The following is a 20,939-nucleotide window of genomic DNA, read 5'->3' on the forward strand; positions in this document are numbered from 1 at the left end:
TAAAACTCTCGCTAAGGCCTTTGTCAAGGAAATTGTCAGACTTCATGGCGTTCCTACTGACATTGTTTCTGATAGGGGTCCTCAGTTCGTGGCTCGTTTTTGGCGTGCCTTTTGTGACAGGTTGGGAATTCATTTGTCGTTTTCGTCCGGATATCATCCTGAATCTAATGGCCAGACAGAAAGGAAAAACCAGGATGTTGAGCAGTTCTTGCGTTGTTTTGTGGCAGACAATCAAGAGGGGTGGTCTGAGTTTCTGCCACTTGCCGAATTTGCTCTGAACAATCATACATCTTCTTCTGCTGGTTGTTCGCCTTTTTTTTGTTGTTCTGGGAGACATCCGTCGTTTGGGTCGTTCTCCAAGTTGGGATCTGCCGTGCCTGAGGAGGAGAATTTTTCCGGTGATTTGGAAAGAGTTTGGACGGATGTGCGTGGTAATCTTCAGGAGGCCAACAGAAAATCTAAAGACTACTTTGATAGGAAACGACAGGAGGTTTTGTTCGCTGTTGGTGACATGGTTTGGTTGTCCTCTAGGAATCTGCGGTTGAGGATTCCTTCTAAGAAATTGGGTCCCAAGTTTGTAGGGCCCTTTAAGGTGCTTCAGGTTGTCAACCAATCTGCTGTTAGGTTGGAGGTTCCTACCTCCTGGAGAATTAATCCGGTCTTTCATGTCTCTCTGTTAAAAAAAGCTGTTGTGTCGGATGGTGACGCCTCTGCCTCTGTTCCTCCGGTGGTGGAGGACGGGGAATATGAAATTTCTCGCATCCTTGACTCTAGACGGTATAGAGGTAGTTTGCAGTATCTTGTGGCCTGGAAAGGTTTCGGACCCGAGGATAACTCTTGGGTGAGGTCAGATGATGTTTCCGCGTCCAGACTTATCAGAGCGTTTCACAGGAGATTTCCTGATAAGCCTGGTCCTAGGGGATCCGGAGGATCCTCTTAGAAGGGGGGGTACTGTTAGAACCTTGCTGTTAGGTTTTTTTTCCTTTGCTGGTCACATGACCTTGTTGGCCTATTTAATCCTGCTCCGCCCTTCTGGCTTTGCTGGACTTCATTGTATATCTACTTTCTAGCTAGCCTGTGCTCTGTATCTAACTCTGTTAGTTTGCTTGGTCTACGGACCTCTAGGTTCTATCTATTTTGTTTGTTCGTCTGTCTGCTGCTATTTCTGTTAGGAGGTGTCCCATATTCCTCCCAGTCCTTAGTACTTGTAGGGATTCCCTCCCCAAATCTATAGGTCTCCGTACAGACTAGATTAGGACTTTAGCAGGTCTGATCGCAGGATCAGGTTCCCTGTTACATCGTAGGGATTCAGCTGAGTCTTATAGTAGGGACAGATCTCCTCTCTTTCCTTAGCTTTGGTAGCAGAACATAACACTGTGAGCAGCCAAAAACTTTCCTTGTAAATAGTTGCACTTATCAAAGTGCCTCCTTATTTGTTGCATATAAAAAGACCTCAGAACAAAAACCCGTTTGGCGTGGCCGAAGACGAGGTCCAGGATCTGGATCGTCTATACCCTGTATCCACGCCCAGGGCCTACGTTGATGGTTTTCAGGCGGGTCCCTCATGTTACCCTTGTTACAACTTCATCAGCGAAATGGACACCTGGTGACGGGACTTATTGTAACACTTTTATTGTAATTGTTATTGTTATTACTATTGTTATTGTTGTTACCTGTTTTAAAAATGCTTCAGTCCAGGGGTACTGAATTGTACTAGGGGGGAATGTGACACCCTGCTACAACAGGTACCACAGGACCCAAAAGGGTGCATGGACGGACTTCTCCACAAGAGGCCCTCACTACAAACAAACACCTCCACCCTTCCACCTCATACCACCAGAGGGAGCCCTGTTAGGGATATATATATACTGGAGGGTGGAGTTTGGCAGTCAGAAAGTCAGAGAGCGTGCTGGCGCTGAGACCAGTGAAGGAGCAGCACGTCTGCTGCTGTGTTCTGAGGGCCCCGAGTGTGGCCAGAGGCAAAGAGGAGAAAGGAGTTAAGGGGGCAGAGGAGCATCACATGCTCACCCCAGAATACAAACCGGACACCGGGTCCGCGCCTACAGGGTCCTCTATACCCAGTAGGGACTACCGGCATACCAGGAGGATTACAGATCCCTGGTCGACCTGAAGCTAAATCCATTACAGGACTAAGAACCACGAAGGCCCCGGCATCCTGGGATAGTGGTTGCCAGAGAAAGGTCCTACTACCAAGCGACAGGTGAAGGAACAGCACAACACAGAAGCTGGGCCCAGTTGCAGGCTGGCCAGGAGCTTAGAGAGAGAGGGAGAAACGGACCAGGAGGCCTTATACCCGCTCACTGCGGAGAGTCCTGAAGTGCACCCTTCCTACTGAGTACCCTGGACCGTACCTGACATCTGCACCAGTAAAGGTACTGAAGTGAATCTCCTGTCTCTGTCAGTTCCTCCTGCTGCGCCATCTCTTCTGCACTACAACGCCCAGCATCACCATCTGCACCTACACTGCCCCGGGGGCCCGCTCCGCCTGTGGGGAGCAGAAACATCCCAGCTGCCATCCCATCACCCCCGGAGGTCTGCAGCAGCGCCGGTAACTATCACCGGAAACCACAGGTGGCGTCACGAGACAAACTGTATACTAAAACCCCTTTTCAAGAGAGACCCCAGAGTACGGGCCCGGGAGCCGACTGCCGTGACATCCTAAACAAGGTAAAAGGCACGGGTACCGAGTCCCCTATATCCCCCTGGGCGAGACACATGTCTGCGTACCTAGTGCGTGCATGTCTGCGTACCATATGTGTGCATGTCTATGTACTGTGTGTGTGTGCATGTCTGCGTACTGTGTGTGTGCGTGTCTGTGTACTGTGTGTGTGCGTGTCTGTGTAATGTGTGTGTGTGTGTCTGCGTTCTGTGTGTGTGCATGTCTGTGTAATGTGTGTGTGTGTGCGTGTCTGAGTACTGTGTGTGTGTGCATGTCTGCATATATGAAGGATGAGGGGACAGCCTAGGCCCTGTGTACTATACCTATATTTCTCCACCGTATCTGTGCATCATGAATGCTGTATGTATTAAAGGGCCCACTGAGACTCTTTCGCCCGGGACCCACGAAAACCTGGAGTCGGCTCTGGTTGATAGCAATGATGGAGGAGGGAACGTCATGTGAAACTCTCTCTCTCATCATTCCTCCTCTGCATCTGACGCAGCGGCGTGATGACGCTCCACGCTCTGTCAGACAGTAGAGCTGGCAGCTGCTGAGGTGATGACAGAGATGTGCTGCAGAGACTGAAGCAGCGGGGAACGAGGAGCGGTAAGTATGTATTTATTTATAAATCAGTGAGTACTGATAAAACTGGAGGACTGGGGGCTGCATTTTACCCTATGGTGGGGGGAAGCTGCATTTTACCCTATCGGGGGCTGCATTATACTACATACAGGACCATGGGGTGCTTTATACTGTGTTGAGGACCATTGGGAGTGCATTATACTGCGTGGAGGACTATGGGGAGTGCATTATACTGTGTGGAGGACCATGGGGAGTTCATTATACTGTGTGGAGGACCATGGCGAATGCATTATACTGCATACAGGACCATGGAGAGCGCATTATACTGCGTAGACGACCATAGCGAGTGCATTATACTGCATGGTGGACCATGGTGAATGCATTATACTGCATACAGGACCATGGAGAGAGCATTATACTGCGCAGACGACCATAGCGAGTTCATTATACTGCGTGGAGGACCATGGCGAGTGCATTATACTGTGTGGAGGACCATGGCGAGTGTCTTATAGTGTGTTGAGGACCATGCCGAGTGTCTTATACTGTGTGGAGGACCATGACGAGTGTCTTATACTGTGTGGAGGACCATGGCGAATGCATTATACAGTGTGGAGGACCATGGCGAGTGTCTTATATTGTGTGGAGGACCATGGCGAGTGTCTTATACTGTGTGGAGGACCATGGCGAGTGCATTATACTGAGTGGAGGACCATGGTGAGTGCATTATACTGATTGGAGGACCATGGTGAGTGCATTATACTGTATGGAGGATCATGGCGAGTGCATTATACTGTGTGGAGGACCATGGCGAGTGCCTTATACTGTATGGAGGACCATGGCGAGTGCCTTATACTGTATGGAGGACCATGGCGAGTGCATTACACTCTGTGGAGTGTGGAGAGGTGTGGGGCCATTATATTGTATGTAGGTCCATTATACAGCATGGAGGGCTGTGTGGGGGTCACAGTTGGAGGATCATACTGTGTTGGAGTCACCATAGTTTGCCTTGGGAGTTGAGGTGGGGTACAATAGGGTCATTATACTGTGAATGTGGAGGAATTCACCATGGGGGTATCATACTGTGTTTGGGGGGCACTTTTGTTGGCATCACACTTTATGGGGCAATGAAAAAGGAATCTAGGACTTCAGCAGGAGGAAAATTACTATGTAAAGGCTGGAAAGTTGTGCTCTTCTGTGACCCCGACAATTATTTACTTTTTTCGGGAGGGGGGGGGGCCCAATTAGAACTTCTGCTATAGGGCCCCATGATTCCTATGTACGTCCCTGGATACAGACCCTAGACTAGGTGCAGTAATGTAACCCAGAGTCCAAGAATAAATACAGACCCCAGATCAAACCCATTAAGCAATCCCAGAACCAAGAGCAAGTTCCCTAAAAAATTTGCACCCCAAACAAGACCCCATTAGTAAATACAGTCTATGGATAAGACTCTCAAAACAAATACAGACGCCATGAATAATGAATAAATATAAACCCAGGTCAGACCTTTAACCTAACCCAGACTCCAGATCTGACTCTCAGGCCACGGCCCCACTATCAGTATTTGGTCAGTATTTGGTCAGTATTTTTTCTCAGGAGTGGGAGCCAAAACCCGGTGTGGGTGATAAATGCAGAATTGGTGACTTGTTTCTATTATACCTTTTCCCTGATTGTTCCTCACCTGGTTTTGGCTCCCACTCCTGAGAAAAAATACTGACCGAATACTGACCAAATACTGATAGTGGGACCGTGGCCTCTAAATGAAAATGGACCCCAGACGAGACCCCCTAAACAAATACAGGCACAATACAATAACCCAGACCCCCTTTATATATATGAACCCCTTAAACCTAGACTTCAGCTCTGACCCCCTAAGCAAAAGCAGACATCTGATCAGACCACCTAAAAAAATATAGACTACAGACCAGGCCCATTAATGTAACTCAGACCCCCCCAAAAAAAACACAAAAAAATGATCAAACCCCTTAAGGAATCACAGACTCCAGATCAGGACCCCTAAACAAATATGGATCCCAAATCAGATAATGTCATGCATCAAATACAGACCCACAAAACAAATACAGACCCCAGATCTGACTCCCTAAATGAAAATAGACCCTAGACCAGATGCCCTAAACAAATACAGACCCCAGGCCAGGCCCGACCCAATTACATAGCCCAGAGCATCTGAATAAATGAGGGTGAAGTCATGGGCAAAACGTGACAATCAAAAAAATGGCAAACGTCCTAAAATCAGTCGGCACTGTAGACGCAAGAAGCTCACATGCAAGTCAGATGAGCGGGATTTTGATCCGTGTGCACCACAGAATTATAGCTGATTGTGCAGATGGCCGACCAGACTATTAAAGGCAGCTCCTGTACCCACTGGGGATGTGGGCGAGCGCACGGACGGGACACAGAGGCAATTATTTATTTATCCCAAAATGGTTGTATTTGTTATATGACTAATCCTGCAAAAAAAAAAAAAAAAAAAGGAAAAATTAAAGTTTGGGCTCATGGAAAAACATAAATTCTGTGAAATGTGATTTTATTAATCAAACTCATTAAAACATTAAACTATAAATATTTCGTATCAACCTAATTGTATCGACCCATATCATTAATGAAACACATTACCGATGCCACATAATAAATTATGCAAATGTAAAACATAAAAAATGCTGTTTTTTTTTTCCGTCCTGAAAAAAAGAAAAGTTTTATGCTCGCACACAACATTTCCATTGAAAATGACCACTCGTTGCAAAAAAAAAAAAAAGCTCTAACATGGATCGACGGAAAGATATTGTAGTATTTACAGTACAAGAAATCAAACGCAGGTTCAAGCTACAAAATAAAAAATCATGTTTGAAAGTGTAAAAAAAAATGTAACTGATAGATTTTTCAAAAAAATAATAAAAAAAATATCTGAAAGTTTGAATCCAGTTTCTTTTTCCAATAAAAAAAATAAAGAAATAAAAAGCACATTCGATATCGCTGCATCTATAAAAGTCCCGTCCTGTGAAAATATACAATTAATTAACCCAAATGTTCAAAACACCGGAATTGCCGTTTTTTGGTAATTACTCCTAACCCCAAAAATGCAATAAAAAGCGATTAAAAATGTATGTATTGTAAAATGGTAAAAATAACAAGCCTCAGATCCATCGACCATCGACCGAAAAATAAAAAGGTTTCGGGACGCGGAAAATGGCGACACAAGCAAAAGATTTTTTATCCAAAGTTCTGGTTGCTTTTTTAACCACTGAAATAATTAAAACCGACACAAGTTTGGAGTCGCCGTAATCGCCCCGATCCGGAGAATTGCGTTACCGGGTGAATTTTACTGCACTACGAACGCCGAAAATAAGAAAAAAAAAAATGGCGGAATTGTGGGGTTTTTCCTCATTTCACCCCATTTGGATTGTTTTTCTTTTAGCTTCTATGGTAAAATGAACGGCGAGATATAAAACTACAACTCGTCCCGCAAATAACAAGACCTCGCGCGGTTAAAAAAGTGACGGCTCTTGGACGGAAAAATGGAAAATGGCGGTGCGGTCCTAAACGGGTTAATAGGGAGATTTATTTGCAAGATGTAGAACTGGAATCATTGCACTTTCCATATTAGGACTGTGGTGGTAATAACAGTTTTCCATTAATTATCTGATTGTGACACATTTGAAACATCACAGCATTAAAAGCCTTTATTAAAAGAGCAAGAATACAAGAAAAATCACAAGTTTAGGGGAGTGGAACTACAAGTCTCAGAGCACTCCAGTTCACATCTCCATGGTAACCATGCACCGGTACAAGACTACATCTCCCGGAATGCATAGCGCGTCGACTATTGATAGCGTCACTCTTGGAGGCGGGGCCACTGCTTCGTCCCTCGCTGCTTCCCTTAGATTTCCTTTCTCCAGTGTTAGAGGCCGCGGTGCCGGATCGTAGGTAACTATGACAACTGCTCCGGTTCTCCTCTGCTTTGCATTGGAGCTTCATCATCTCCTCATTGATGTGCAGAATTAATCCAGAGCACGTGATTTATCCACCGTGCTGTACACTTCAGCCTCCATCTCCATGGCCTGTCATTCTCCCCTATAGGACGTCTTATGCCTTATGTTGCCCAGAGACAAAGATGTCATTTACCTTCAATCACATAATGCAGATTTGGTGTTAATTTTTTTAAATGGGGTCCTCCTATTTGCTATTTAGCCCTGTAGGCTGGCTCGGCTGTTAGCCCTGTAGGCTGGCTCGGCTGTTAGCCCTGTAGGCTGGCTCGGCTGTTAGCCCTGTAGGCTGGCTCGGCTGTTAGCCCTGTAGGCTGGCTCGGCTGTTAGCCCTATACGGCAACTCGGCTGTTAGCCCTATACGGCAACTCGGCTGTTAGCCCTATACGGCAACTCGGCTGTTAGCCCTATACGGCAACTCGGCTGTTAGCCCTGTAGGCTGGCTCGGCTGTTAGCCTTGTAGGCTGGCTCGGCTGTTAGCCCTGTAGTCTGGCTCGGCTGTTAGCCCTGTAGTCTGGCTCGGCTGTTAGCCCTGTAGTCTGGCTCGGCTGTTATCCCTGTAGGCTGGCTCTGCTGCTAGCCCTGTAGTCGTGCTCGGCTGCTAGCCCTGTAGTCGTGCTCGGCTGCTAGCCCTGTAGGCGTGCTCGGCTGCTAGCCCTGTAGTCGTGCTCGGCTGCTAGCCCTGTAGTCGTGCTCGGCTGCTAGCCCTGTAGGCGTGTGCTCGGCTGCTAGCCCTGTAGGCGTGTGCTCGGCTGCTAGCCCTGTAGGCGTGTGCTCGGCTGCTAGCCCTGTAGGCGTGTGCTCGGCTGCTAGCCCTGTAGGCGTGTGCTCGGCTGCTAGCCCTGTAGGCGTGTGCTCGGCTGCTAGCCCTGTAGGCGTGTGCTCGGCTGCTAGCCCTGTAGGCGTGTGCTCGGCTGCTAGCCCTGTAGGCGTGTGCTCGGCTGCTAGCCCTGTAGGCGTGTGCTCGGCTGCTAGCCCTGTAGGCGTGTGCTCGGCTGCTAGCCCTGTAGGCGTGTGCTCGGCTGCTAGCCCTGTAGGCGTGTGCTCGGCTGCTAGCCCTGTAGGCGTGCTCGGCTGCTAGCCCTGTAGTCGTGCTCGGCTGCTAGCCCTGTAGTCGTGCTCGGCTGCTAGCCTTGTAGGCGTGCTCGGCTGCTAGCCCTGTAGGCGTGCTCGGCTGCTAGCCCTGTAGGCGTGTGCTCGGCTGCTAGCCCTGTAGCTTTGCAGCGTTGGAGTCCAGTTTTCAAATCCCATCAAGGACAATATCTGCAAAGAGTCTCCTGTGTCTCAGATCACAATCACTTCAATAGGAGCTGAGCTGCAGTACAGAGAACAGCCACTAGAGAAAGCTGTAATTTTCCGGGTCTATACACTGGGTACATCTGACTGCACACTGCTTATCGGTGGGTGACTGCCATCGGACCTGCATTGTTCTGATACTGATGACTCGTCCTAAGGACCCAGTTATTGTCTCTCTCTGATCCGCAGGTCGTCATGTCTATGTCTCACCTCTACGGCAAAGATGAGGACAGTGACGGCGTGGAGATGGAAAGCTTCCAGATCACCGACTGGGACATCCAGAACGAGTTCAATCCCAACCGGCGGAAGCACTGGCAGACGAAGGAGGAGGCCACCTACGGCATGTGGGCAGAGCGCGACTCCGATGACGAGAGGCCGAGCTTTGGTGGCAAGAAGTAAGTGTGGCGTTGTACAGAAGGTGGCGCTGTCTGAGTCACGTGACCCATTGCTAGATCAGGGGACTCGTGGGATAGGTGATGAATATTAGATTGGTGGGGTCTGATCTATGGACACTGCGGATCGAGGGTCTCCGGCAGCAATCCATTGATCTAACATTTATCAGCTATCTAGTGGATAGTCATAGGTATTTATGCTGGAATATTGCTTTAAAGGGAATGTCCACTACTCTTACAAGCTTTATCAATAGGCCAAGGAGGCTTAAAAGAAACCTTTATGCTCCGCTGTCTGACCTGGCCACGGCTCGGTTCTGCTTCCTCGTTGGTCGGAGATCTCCCATTACCGCTGCTGATTGGCTGCAGACTTGACGTTATGTCCAAACCGGAGAAAATGCTTTCAAAAGGCTGAAATATCCTTAAACTAATCGTCATGCAGCTGACATACCAGTACTGTCTGATCCTCTGATCAGGGCATGCTGAGGGTTGTAGTTCATGGACGCTCTCACATTTTCATTGTACATTGAACGGGCTGGGATTGAATTTGTGTTGCTCAGTGTCTGACACACCTACCCGTCTCTCTCAGGTCTCGTGATTACTCCGCACCGGTAAATTTCATCAGCGCTGGGATTCGCAAGCCTGCAGCCGAAGAGAAATCCGATAGTGACTCCGAGAACGAGACCCCGACGCCAAAAGTGGAAGAATTCCAGCCAAAGAAGCTGAAAACGGTGATCCGCTTATCACACTGTCAGAATGTCTTACAAGGGTCATCCTTAATGGACGATCCCTCCTCCAGGGCAGACCACCCTGGCGGAGAAATCGCAGGGGCTGTCACTACTGACTGTAACTGAATGGGCAGCCATGTAATACACAGGTACCTGTATCTGCCAGAGACAGTCTTCCTGTTCATGAGGGGGTAACGTCCATGTACCCTATTAGGTTATGTTCACACATTGTGTTTTTTGCAAATTAAAAGCTGCTTTTCACATTACCAGCAAAAGCTATGAGATTTCAGAAATCTCATGCACACATATTGCTTTTTTTTTCTCCTGACTGACTTGGAAAAGTGCTGCATTTTTGCGAACTTAAGCGTGTTACTTCTTTCAGCTTTTTTTTGCAGCATTTTTTTCACCCATAGAATTCAATGAGTAAGTGCAAAAAACTCAGCAAAAATGCAGGTATCATTTTTTGCTGCTTTTTTGGAGCAGAAAACTGAGAAACAACATGTACTAAACTGTATCAGCATGCACAAGAGACAAATGTACCTGAAAAACCCAGCAGAAAAATGCGGCAAACACGTAGGAAAACCTGCTTTTTTTTTTTTTTTTTAAGCAGGTTTTGACTGCAGAAAAAAACTCGATGTGTGAACATAGATCTATACGCTTCTGTGATATATAAGGCTTTCTTCTAAAATATATTGATTTCTACATCAATTGCGTTCCATTTACAGAATGACCAATGTCTTCCAGTATCATAAGAATTTGATTTTGGGGAAAATTTACTATTACAAATGCTCCAGAAATCAGCCTCAAAGGCGGAGTAGCGAGTGCCATTTATGAAACTTGTTGAAAAAAAACAAAACAAGAGACCCTTTTTGCATTTCAGAGGTGTTCAGATAGGGAGACCTGGCCAAGTGGAAAGATAAAGTGTCAGATTTTGGCAGCAAGATATTGATCTAAAGTAAATCACCCAAGAGAAAAGTTTGTAACTTTTTGCAAGAGGCGCCGAATCTGTCAGCACATGTGCCGCTGCCTTCAATATGCCGCACTTTCATACTGTCTTAGTAAATCTGCTCCATGTTTTTTTCATTTTGCAGGGTGGCAATTTTAAGCCTTTGCAGAAAACATTTGCCGGAGGAATCAGATCTGGTACTGATTTTGGCTCCTGGGAGAGACACACCAAGGGAATCGGTCAGAAACTCCTGCAGAAGATGGGCTACGTTCCCGGGAGAGGCCTGGGAAAGAACGCGCAAGGTAATAATAAATCATTAATGATGATGAGATTTATCCCCAGGTGGACGAACCTCCCATCTGATGTTGACCTGATAGGTCATCAGTATCTTAGTGTTGGACTATCCCTTTAAATTATTTTATTCTGTTATGAAAAGCGTAAAAACGAATATTATTTTCCTCCAGGCATCATTGCTCCTATTGAGGCCAAGCAGAGAAAGGGCAAAGGAGCGGTGGGTGCGTACGGCTCCGAAAGAACCAAGCAGTCATTGCAGGATTTCCCTACTGTGGATTCTGAGGAAGAGGAGGAAAAGGTCAGTAACGAGCCCTGCAGGATGTTGCACACTTTATTTTAGTAGTTTCAATTTTACACTTTTCTTTTTCTTTGTTGCATCCAGGAATTTCAGAAAGAATTGAGTCAATGGAGAAAGGACCCAGGCGGAGGCAAGAAGAAGCCCAAGTATGCCTATAAGACTGTGGAGGAGCTTAAAGCCAAGGGGATGGGAGGAAAAGCGATGTCTGCACCACAAAAAGAAGTGTCGCAAGTCAAGGTTCGTTCTCCCAGTGCAAATACTGCTTCCCCTGCCCGGCTCTATAGTCGTCAGGTCACTGCCTTTATGGGCGAGACTGGACTAGACAAAAGACGTGTGCACAGTAGTCAGGATCACAATATTCTGTTAAATAACCCAAAAATATTTATTCACAAAACATATAAAGACATACATGATAAAAACATTTAAATAGCCAAAAAGAACTATCAAAACTTGATCGTGATGAAACCTAAGTAATAGTATATATGTAGATCCAATAAATCCAAATGCACTAGAAGAATCTGGGGTAAACAGTCAAGAAATGACTAACACATAATATACAAACTGGGACCTGTATATAGCAGCCATGACAGGGAGCAGAGACCCCAAGTGTTTCGCCACTATATGTGGCTTCCTCAGGGATAATAGTGGACAAATCTTTATTATAAGACTTTATGGGCGAGAGCTGTCAGTTTTAAGGAGCCTTGCCAAGAGGAAACTGCTCCAAATGTAGCCACGTAACACACACTCGGTGATCTTCAGGATGGTAGATAAATGTATGATCCATCCCCCCCATTGGAGAGCGCCCAGTTTGGGCCAATGGTGCAGCCATGCTGCTGGACCGAGCTGTCAATCATCAGGAGCCAGGAGGTTGGTGCGCTTCTGAAGATCAATGGTGAGACAACCCCTTTTAAAAAACCTGATTTGCAGAGGACCATCTCCCCGTACTTCTGCCATGTAGCAGATGGGATCCCTTCATTGCGGTATCTGACCCCGTGCCATTTGATGGGACAGGACCTCATGGTAAATGAGCAGTAGCCTCCAACAAGTGTCATGGTCTCTTCCTTATAGAGTTTGAGTCCCAACAGTCACACATTAATGACCTCTCAAAGGAGTCTGCCATTAATGACATGACCTGAGACAATGTATTAGGCTACTTTAGTGTCGCCCCTTCCCTGTCGATCAGCCATCAGAGGATACATGCGTTTCCTTCTTCCCAATGTTGTATATTGATATTTTTGCATTTTCCTTCTGCTCAGGTGATCGATATGACTGGACGAGAGCAGAAAGTCTATTACAGCTACAGCCAGATCTCCCACAAACACAACATCCCAGGAGAGCCGCCCGTGGAGGGGAAAGAGGAGAAGCCTCAGGGGTTTGTCCTGCCCGAACTAGAGCACAATCTGCAGCTCCTGATCGAGATGACGGAGCAGGAAATTATCCAGAACGACCGGCAGCTGCAGTACGAGAGAGACATGGTGGTGAATCTGACCCACGAGCTGGAGAAACTCTCTGAAGTTTTATCCAGGGAGGACAAAGCCATTTATAACCTGAGCCAGGTCCTGAAAACGGTGGAGGAGTGTGAGCGGAGGATGCAGCCCGGCTGCGACAATCCGCTCACGCTGGAGGAGTGCGCACGCGTTTTCCAGATGCTGCAGGACAAGTATTACGAAGAATACAAAATGTCAGAGAAGACTGACCTGGCCGTGGCTATCGTCTACCCCCTGATGAAAGAATACTTCAAAGACTGGAACCCCCTGAGGGTGAGTGAACGGGGGGCAAACGGTCTTTATTGTGCGGTTCCAGAGTCCAATAGTAAAAACAAATGTCTTTTATTTCGAATTTTTTTAAAAATATCCAGATGGCGATTAATGTAACTCCAGCTGGTGGAAGAATACTAGAAGGGAAACAGGGGCACCAAGGAGGGGTGCGGTACCAGCTTTGGTAGCACACCCCTCCTTCGTGCCCCTGTGTTTCCCTTCTAGTATTCTTCCACCAGCTGGAGTTACATTATCGCCATCTGCGTATTTTTTAAAAAAAATTCTAAATAAAAGACATTTGTTTTTACTATTGGACTCTGGAATGTCACCGGTATTGATCACTGCAATTACCCATCTTTTACTATCAAATAATTAATTCTGATTGATGGTTTAGGACCCTTTGTACGGTATTGACATCATGACCGAATGGAAGAATCTTCTGGAGGAAGGTCATCTATCCCATAGTGCGCAGGACGCATCGATGGACTCCTATCACAGGTACGGTCCGGCTTCTCTTACTGTCTAGACCATTCACTCATAGTAGAACTGGCCTAGTAGCCACATCAGTAGTCACAGCCGTGCGTCACAGCCGTGCGTGCTGACTCTTCTGATTGTATTCACGGTGCGATGTCATTGCTGCGGCTGGTCTTACTAATTAGAAGGGACACCGGCAGGTAGGATGAGGCACGCAGGTGGCCACGAACTACTAACATGGCCAATAGACTAAGGCCCTGCAAATCCTTTTACTCAACTCTCAGGATTCCTACAAAGTACTTTTTGCAAATGTGATTTTTAGGGTCCCCATTGTCAAGACATTTCACCCCCCAAACAGGTCCCATCATGTTTCCAGCTTCAGCTCCACACACATGAGTCCTTGGTGAGATTTCTACCAGGAAATCTTTTGCTATTTTTTTTTTCTTCTGCAGACTTCTCTGGGACACTTGGCTTCCGTTCCTGAGAAACATCATCTCTCAGTGGCAGCCCCGAAACTGTGCCCCCATGGTGGACTTCTTGGATAACTGGGTCCACTTGTTGCCGGTTTGGATTCTGGATAATATATTGGACCAACTCATTTTTCCCAAATTGCAGAAAGAGGTAAGCTGGCAGCTGCTGATTTATTGTGGCATCATTTATTATACTTACTGGCCAGCTTTGAGAAGACCACCCCCGTAGAAGACCACTCTTTAATGCAATTACAGGTGCTTGTCTCGGAGAAACAAACAAAAAAAAAAAAAGAAATCTATGAATGGTCTTAAAGGGTTTTTCCCAGCATTGAAAGTTATTACCTATGCACAGATCACCAGGGGCCCTATCGATTGGACCCCCACCACTCCCGAGAACTGGGCTCTGAAAAGACCTATCAAAATGCACTGTACTTGGCTATTTATAGCAGTCCCATAGACAGTGAATGGAGCGGTGTAGAATTAGTGGACGTCACAGCGAACTGATCAGAAAAATCACTTATCATTTGGATATCTGCTAATGTTCACTATTGGGAATGACAAATAATCAGAAAAAAAATCCTACCTCTTTGGTAATACAGCTCCTATGCAGACCTATGCGTCTCCATGGTTACAGACTACAAATAACCCCTATGCAGTCAGTCATGTGCGGCTTCGCTCTTTATGCCCTTTTTTTTTTTTTACAGACTGTAGAACAATGCAGAGTAATGTCAGGTTGCAAAATGTGACAAGATTGGTAACCATAGAGCCGGAAAACACTGCATAGGAGCTGAATACACAAAACGGTGCCAGCTTTATCAATCAGCGCTATTTCCTTTTTTATTTATTTTTTTTAGCCTTGAAATTACAATATTTTTTATTCTGAGATATATATATATATATATATATATATATATATATATATATATATATATATATATATATATATATATATATATATATATATATATATATATATATATTATATTATATTATATTATATTATAATATTATCTTTTTTTTTTTTTTTTTTTGTATCAAGGTTGAAAACTGGAACCCGCTGACGGACACAGTGCCGATACACTCGTGGATTCACCCCTGGCTGCCATTGATGCAGTCGCGGCTGGAGCCGCTGTTCTCTCCGATCAGAAACAAGCTCGCTAACGCCCTCCAAAAGTGGCACCCCAGCGACTCCTCGGCCAAGCTGATCCTGCAGCCCTGGAAGGAGGTCTTCACTCCCGGATCGTGGGAAGCCTTCATGGTGAAAAACATTGTGCCCAAACTGGGTAAGATGACGTGAAAGAAATAGAATATTACACAGCCGCTAGCACCTGCTGTATGGAAGGGAAGAGGTAAAGCAGCATGGCCGTCGTGCAAAGTGATGGTATATGGCATGGCCGTCGCGCAAAGTGATGGTATATGGCATCCGAACTGTGCGATCGATCCTGAGAATGAAGGGGCCACAGCGCTGGTTCACACTGCAACCACTTTACAGGTTCTTCTTATTAGCACCAAAAGTATATACACCCCGCCACTGGGGCAGACATGACCTGTATCGGGGCTGCTGCATTGATATTTTTTTCCTAGCCGGTGTGGATGTCTCCCACCTTTCCTCCCATGCATCCATTGTGCAGCGCTGCCCCATTAAAGTGAACGGAGGCTGCAGTTCCTTCCACAGTTGGGTCGCCAAAAGAGAAAATGGAGATTGCAGTACTAAGTCTCTCCATTTACAGGCATTGATCTTACCGTTCGGACCCCACAATCTTAACGTTCGGGGCACGAGGCAAAATTGCATTTAAGTCTCTTTCCTGCTCTTTCTTGCACTCTGACAAAACAGCGATACTAGATCAGCTAAGAGAGATTGATCCTGTAAATATGCAAGAAAACCCTCTTAATGTACATTTACGCCACGGTGTGTTAAGGGTAACGAATTTCCCATTGAAACTAATGCTACAGCTTTATGGGACCTGGTACAAAAAAAAATGATACTTGCAAGAAAGGTAAGGATCCAGCTCCATAAAATCCATAAAGTTTGATACCTGTCTTGTAGTAATCCGATGGGCCTGTGCTGAAAAATCAAGCTGGGAGGCCACATGCAAACTAGCGTAAAAGTGCATTGGGGGCGTGTTAGCGGTGCACATGGGAACGCCCTTTGTGCACTTCCTGGCTAATTTGCATGCGTCTTTACAGCTCTGTTTCTCATGGCTGGCACAGCAGATTACGACAGGACAGGTGTTATTTGTATTGTTCTATTTGGACCTATATAGACTAAGATCATCTTCCCAGATGCACTAAAGGGGTTCAGACTAGTCATGTACTGAGCTGTGATTTAATGCATGGATGGCTGTGGTAGAAAAATAAGACGTGCAGTAAAGTAGACTGATGCTGAGGACGTCTCTGTCTCGCAGGGATGTGTCTGGGAGAGTTCGTCATTAATCCGCACCAGCAGCACATGGACGTCTTCCACTGGATGATGGATTGGGAGGGGATGATCTCTCTGTCCGGCCTCGTAGGACTCCTGGAGAAAAATTTCTTTCCGAAGTGGCTCCAGGTAAGTGGATTATACCCTGGGCTCGTGCTTCACAGTCTGGAGGAGCTTCAGAGACACCGGGTGTAAGTGGCTTATACATGTACTGTCTGTATGGGCGAGACTCCGGAGATTAATGCCACTTTTCACTAATCCTTCTGATTATGGCCGTACACGGTCTATTGGTTTCTGCATGTGGAGCTCCTGTGCCGGCACGCCACTCTCTAGATCGGTCAGACCCCGGTCACAACTTTCTAAGATTGGAATAACCCTTCAGTGCAAATACTGGCAATGGGAGTTCACGTAGCTTTGTACTCTGATATCTCTAGCAATCCCATAGTCTTATTTCCCATGTGGTGTCCATGTACGGCCGTCGCTCCATTCAGACGGGACACCAGCTTCCTCTTCCCAGGATCGTTGGCGGTGCCAGTGGTGCGATCAGCATGATCAATAACGTGCTGATGTGATCCAAACCTTTGCCTTCCAGAAATATATCATTTTTTAGGTTGTTTTTTTTTTTTTGTAATTTGCACGGCTAATGTGTATTATCATTGCACCCTGTAGCCGCTTCCTCCATCTTTACATCCGGCGTTAGATCGACTCCGTCTGACTATCGATTTTCTACGCAGGTTTTGTGCTCCTGGCTCAGCAATAATCCAAACTATGAGGAGATCACAAAGTGGTATCTTGGCTGGAAGTCCATGTTCTCCGACCAGATTTTAGCCCATCCAGGAATCAAGGACAGATTTAATGAAGCCTTGGACATAATGAATAGAGCCGTGTCCTCCAATGCTGGTAAGTGCACTCGACCATGGGAAAGGGAATGGGGGACAATTTGATTTACCAGGTACTACCTGTCCTGTTTGTAGGGATGTACGCCCTACACGTGTAGTTGTATTCTGGCGTTATCGGCACCTAATTACAGAGCTATACTCCGCTGTGAGCAATGCTTCTTGCAGGGTAAACCTCAGTAATACAGCTTCTGCCGGATCAGGACATTGGCGGTATGCCGACATATAGGCCCTTAGACTTCTATGGGTATTTTGATTTCTGCTCCTTATTGTCCATTCATGTACATTAAGATAAAAGACCCTAATACATATTAGCTCAAAGGGGTCTTCTCATGTTGTTAAAGGGTTAAAATCACAGCATGCTTGTAAACAAGAAACTTTGCAATTTACCTCTTATTAAAAGTCCAGAGCAGATGGGTTCTTCATAGTTTACCGTTCGTTGACTTGGTTACCGGCCACCGCTGCAGTGTATCAGAGGTGTTTGGTTCCTTAGGAAAGGGACGCACGCTTGCAAGCTCTTTGCTATAAAGCTTGCTGGGGATGGTTGCATCCGGGCGACTTTATTGTCCCTGCGATCCACCATTGCTGCAGTTAAAGATGCTTTATATGGCCACACGGGAGAGTGCACAGATCAGGCTGGAGAACGGTCCGAAATGCCAATCGTCAGGAGCAGCCACCATCCGAGAGTTACTATATAGGCGCCAGTCTGCGCAGATTTAATAGTCTTTTTCCCTACAATAAAACCAGTAAACCGAGGATCAGCATAATTCTTATATTTTGATCTGGGCCTAGGAGAAAGGTTGTTGTGGTGTTATTAGTCGGCCATGTATAACCTTTTATTCTCTGTCTTCTCCCCAGGGGTGTACATGCAGCCCGGCGCCCGGGAAAGCATCGCTTACCTGACCCAGACGGAGAGGAGGAAAGACTTCCAGTACGAAGCCATGCAGGAGCGACGGGACGCAGAAAGCATCGCACAGAGAGGCATCGGCGTCGCTACCGTCCCCATGAACTTCAAGGACCTGATCCAGTCTAAAGCCGAGGAGCACAACATCGTCTTTATGCCTCTCATCGGCAAACGGCACGAAGGGAAGCAGCTGTACAACTTCAACCGCATCGTCATCTACATAGACAGAGGGGTGGTGTACGTGCAGGGGGAGAAGACCTGGGTGCCCACCTCTCTGCAGAGCCTGATAGACATGGCCAAGTAGAGAACACTGTATTCTGCTCCATCTGTATAGAAGAAGGCTGCGACGCACTGGATGACAGAACCTGAACTTTTTACTGCCATGAAACTTTTTTTTTTAGTCATGTTTATTTCACTGTTTAAAGAGACGGTACTCTCATCTCCACCAACGAAAACCGAATATCTGCATCCCGGCGCTGTCCACAAGTAATCAGGACTGTGGAAAAAGCCGAGCGTACAATTTCCGTAACTCCCATAAAAGTGAATGGGAATTACAGAATCCGTCTCCTGCCGCCTCAGCCATTTTCATACTTCCGACCACCTCTGGCCAAAGCGTGCAGACAGATAATATCAGCCATGATTGGGTGAAATGGAAATACCTATTTTAATCATATTCACTATGGACCGCCGAGCAGAGGAGAAGCCCCCCCAATCTGTAAAATCTTAGCTGGTTGGTGTACATTAAATGCGACCATTTCTGACAACTGTCGTCATTTGTGCACGTGACACGTCGATCATCAGACGAGAAGCGTTGTCTGTTTCGCCCTTTTCAGCGGTGATCCCCCAAATTGTGGTGCTGCTGCGCGAGCTCAGTCCTCTCCTGCCGAGCTGATAAAAGCAATGGGCAAGTGAGGAGCATGACTGAGCATGTGCGACCACCGGCACTCAGCTGATTGGGTGGTCGTTCACATAGCTATACACACTGAACACCAGGTGGCACCATATGAGTTGTTTTACCATCCCTGGGTATTTTTAAAGCATGTAAGGCTATGTGCCCACGATGCAGAAATGAAGCAGAAAATTTCTGCAGCATTTCTGCATCTCCCTGGCAGAAAAAAACGCATGCAGATTGTGCATGCGTTTTTCCTGCAGAATACATGCGGATCCACATGCGGGTCCACATGCGTTTCCGCATGCAGATTGACAAGCGCTTTCCAGGCGATAGCATCACTTGGAAAGTGCTTGACAACTAGGTCACACTGTATAAATCCATGCAAACAGCATGGATTTATACAGTGTGAACCGTAAAAATTAAAACAAATAAAGCTATACTCACCCCCGAGGCCCCGGCGTGGCTGCAGCGCTGCTTCCTGGCTGTTTCCCGGCTGCCGGCATATCGCGAGACAGAGCGGTGAAGGGCCTGCGGTCACATGACTGTGACGTCACCGAAGGTCCTTCAGCGCTGCCGGCATTCAGAGAGAAGACGCCGGACAGGTGAGTATAAACTTTATTTGTTATTTTATTCTTTTTTTACAGGTACAATGGTACCCAGGTCTGGATGAGAGTCTCCTCTCCTCCAGAACTGGGTACCATCCGCACATAGAGACGCATAGAAGCCGCTTGTAAAAATGTACAGTCGCGGTTTCTATGCGTCTCAATGCAAGTCAATGGCGGGAGTTCCGCTGCACTTCCGCAAAATTAATTGACACGCTGCGGATTTTTGTACGTAGCATAAACGCTGCGGAAAAATCCGCAGCATGTGCATAGAACATGCGGAATCCCCTTGGGGACCATGGGGTGCGGATTACCTAGCGTTTCACAAGCGTTTATGCTGCGGAAATTCCGCAGCATAAACGCTTGAAAAACGCTACGTGGGCACCCAGCCTTAATGGCAAATCTCTTTACTTATGATCTGTACAATAAATATAATTACTGGTGAGACAATTCTTTGAATAGATGGGGGGGGGGGGGGTGCCTAACTTAGTGTCTGCCATTTGCCGGTCCGATCCAAGCCATTGCGGACCCAGGATTTCACTACTTTGCCTAACAGCCATATTAATTTGGATGATAATGGTATAATCTGTATTTTCTTCCTGCAGGGGAATTACACATATGACCAGGTTTATTTCTCAGCTCATGCTCTCCTGTCTGTGTAAACTGCAGCGAGCCGGATCTTCAGTTTAGCGCAAGCAGTCTATTGGACGATGGCAGGAGCAATGCCTGCTGGGAAAGGAGGTTTCCACACCTATAGTGCTGGAAGAATGCGTATTAAGAAGAAACCGCACACTTAAAAAAAAAAAAAGAGCAGATGGCAAATTAGAAAGCATGGAGAATTAGTGCAGGTCCTGGACAGATTAGACTTTCAGTTCAGTGCAAGCAGTCTATTGGATAATGGCAGGAGCAATGCATGCTGGGAAAGGAGGTTTCCACACCTATAGTGCCGGAAGAATGCGTATTAAGAAGAAACCGCAAACTGAAAAAGAAGCTGATGGCAAATTGCAAAGCATGGAGAATCAGGGCAAGTCCTGGACAGACTGGACTGGATTGTGGAGGACAGAGGCAGCCAGAATGGACAAGGTACCCTTTAAGGTGGCCATACACATGAGATGGCCATTGGCTGAACGCTCATTCGTCTGACGACCCCCGAGTACATTGAATGGTGGACCGACCCTCCTAAAACCAGGTTCAGCTGACGTTAATGTTTATGGGATCTGATTTCCTGAAGACGTCTTATGGCCACCTACTAAGATGCCGTCTATCTCCAGCAGAGACTGATGGTTTCTTCTGGTCTTCTAGGTGGCA

At 46.6% G+C, this 20,939-nt stretch overlaps 1 protein-coding gene across 1 annotated transcript; it reads left to right on the top strand.

Moving 5' to 3' along the window:
* Positions 1-7,084: 7,084 nt before the first annotated feature.
* On the top strand, positions 7,085-18,901 carry TFIP11 (tuftelin interacting protein 11). Its single transcript, XM_073658779.1, has 13 exons — positions 7,085-7,207; positions 8,752-8,957; positions 9,541-9,682; positions 10,771-10,927; positions 11,090-11,217; positions 11,302-11,454; positions 12,474-12,977; positions 13,369-13,472; positions 13,901-14,069; positions 14,958-15,201; positions 16,324-16,466; positions 17,072-17,237; positions 18,092-18,901. The coding sequence occupies exons 2-13, from the start codon at positions 8,758-8,760 to the stop codon at positions 18,439-18,441; spliced, it is 2,460 nt and encodes an 819-aa protein (XP_073514880.1). The 5' UTR covers positions 7,085-7,207; positions 8,752-8,757; the 3' UTR covers positions 18,442-18,901.
* The last annotated feature ends 2,038 nt before the right edge of the window (positions 18,902-20,939 follow it).

The sequence above is a fragment of the Phyllobates terribilis genome, unplaced genomic scaffold, assembly GCF_046119375.1.
Source record: "Phyllobates terribilis strain yellow unplaced genomic scaffold, ASM4611937v1 Scaffold_13__5_contigs__length_258822181, whole genome shotgun sequence".
NCBI lineage: Eukaryota > Metazoa > Chordata > Amphibia > Anura > Dendrobatidae > Phyllobates > Phyllobates terribilis.

Coding starts and splice junctions, on each gene's coding strand:
- TFIP11 (XM_073658779.1), top strand. CDS start 8,758: ATGTCTATGTCTCACCTCTACGGCAAAGATGAGGACAGTGACGGCGTG. Junction 10,928..11,089: donor CCTGGGAAAGAACGCGCAAG/GTAATAATAAAT, acceptor ATTTTCCTCCAG/GCATCATTGCTCCTATTGAG. Junction 14,070..14,957: donor TTCCCAAATTGCAGAAAGAG/GTAAGCTGGCAG, acceptor TTTTGTATCAAG/GTTGAAAACTGGAACCCGCT.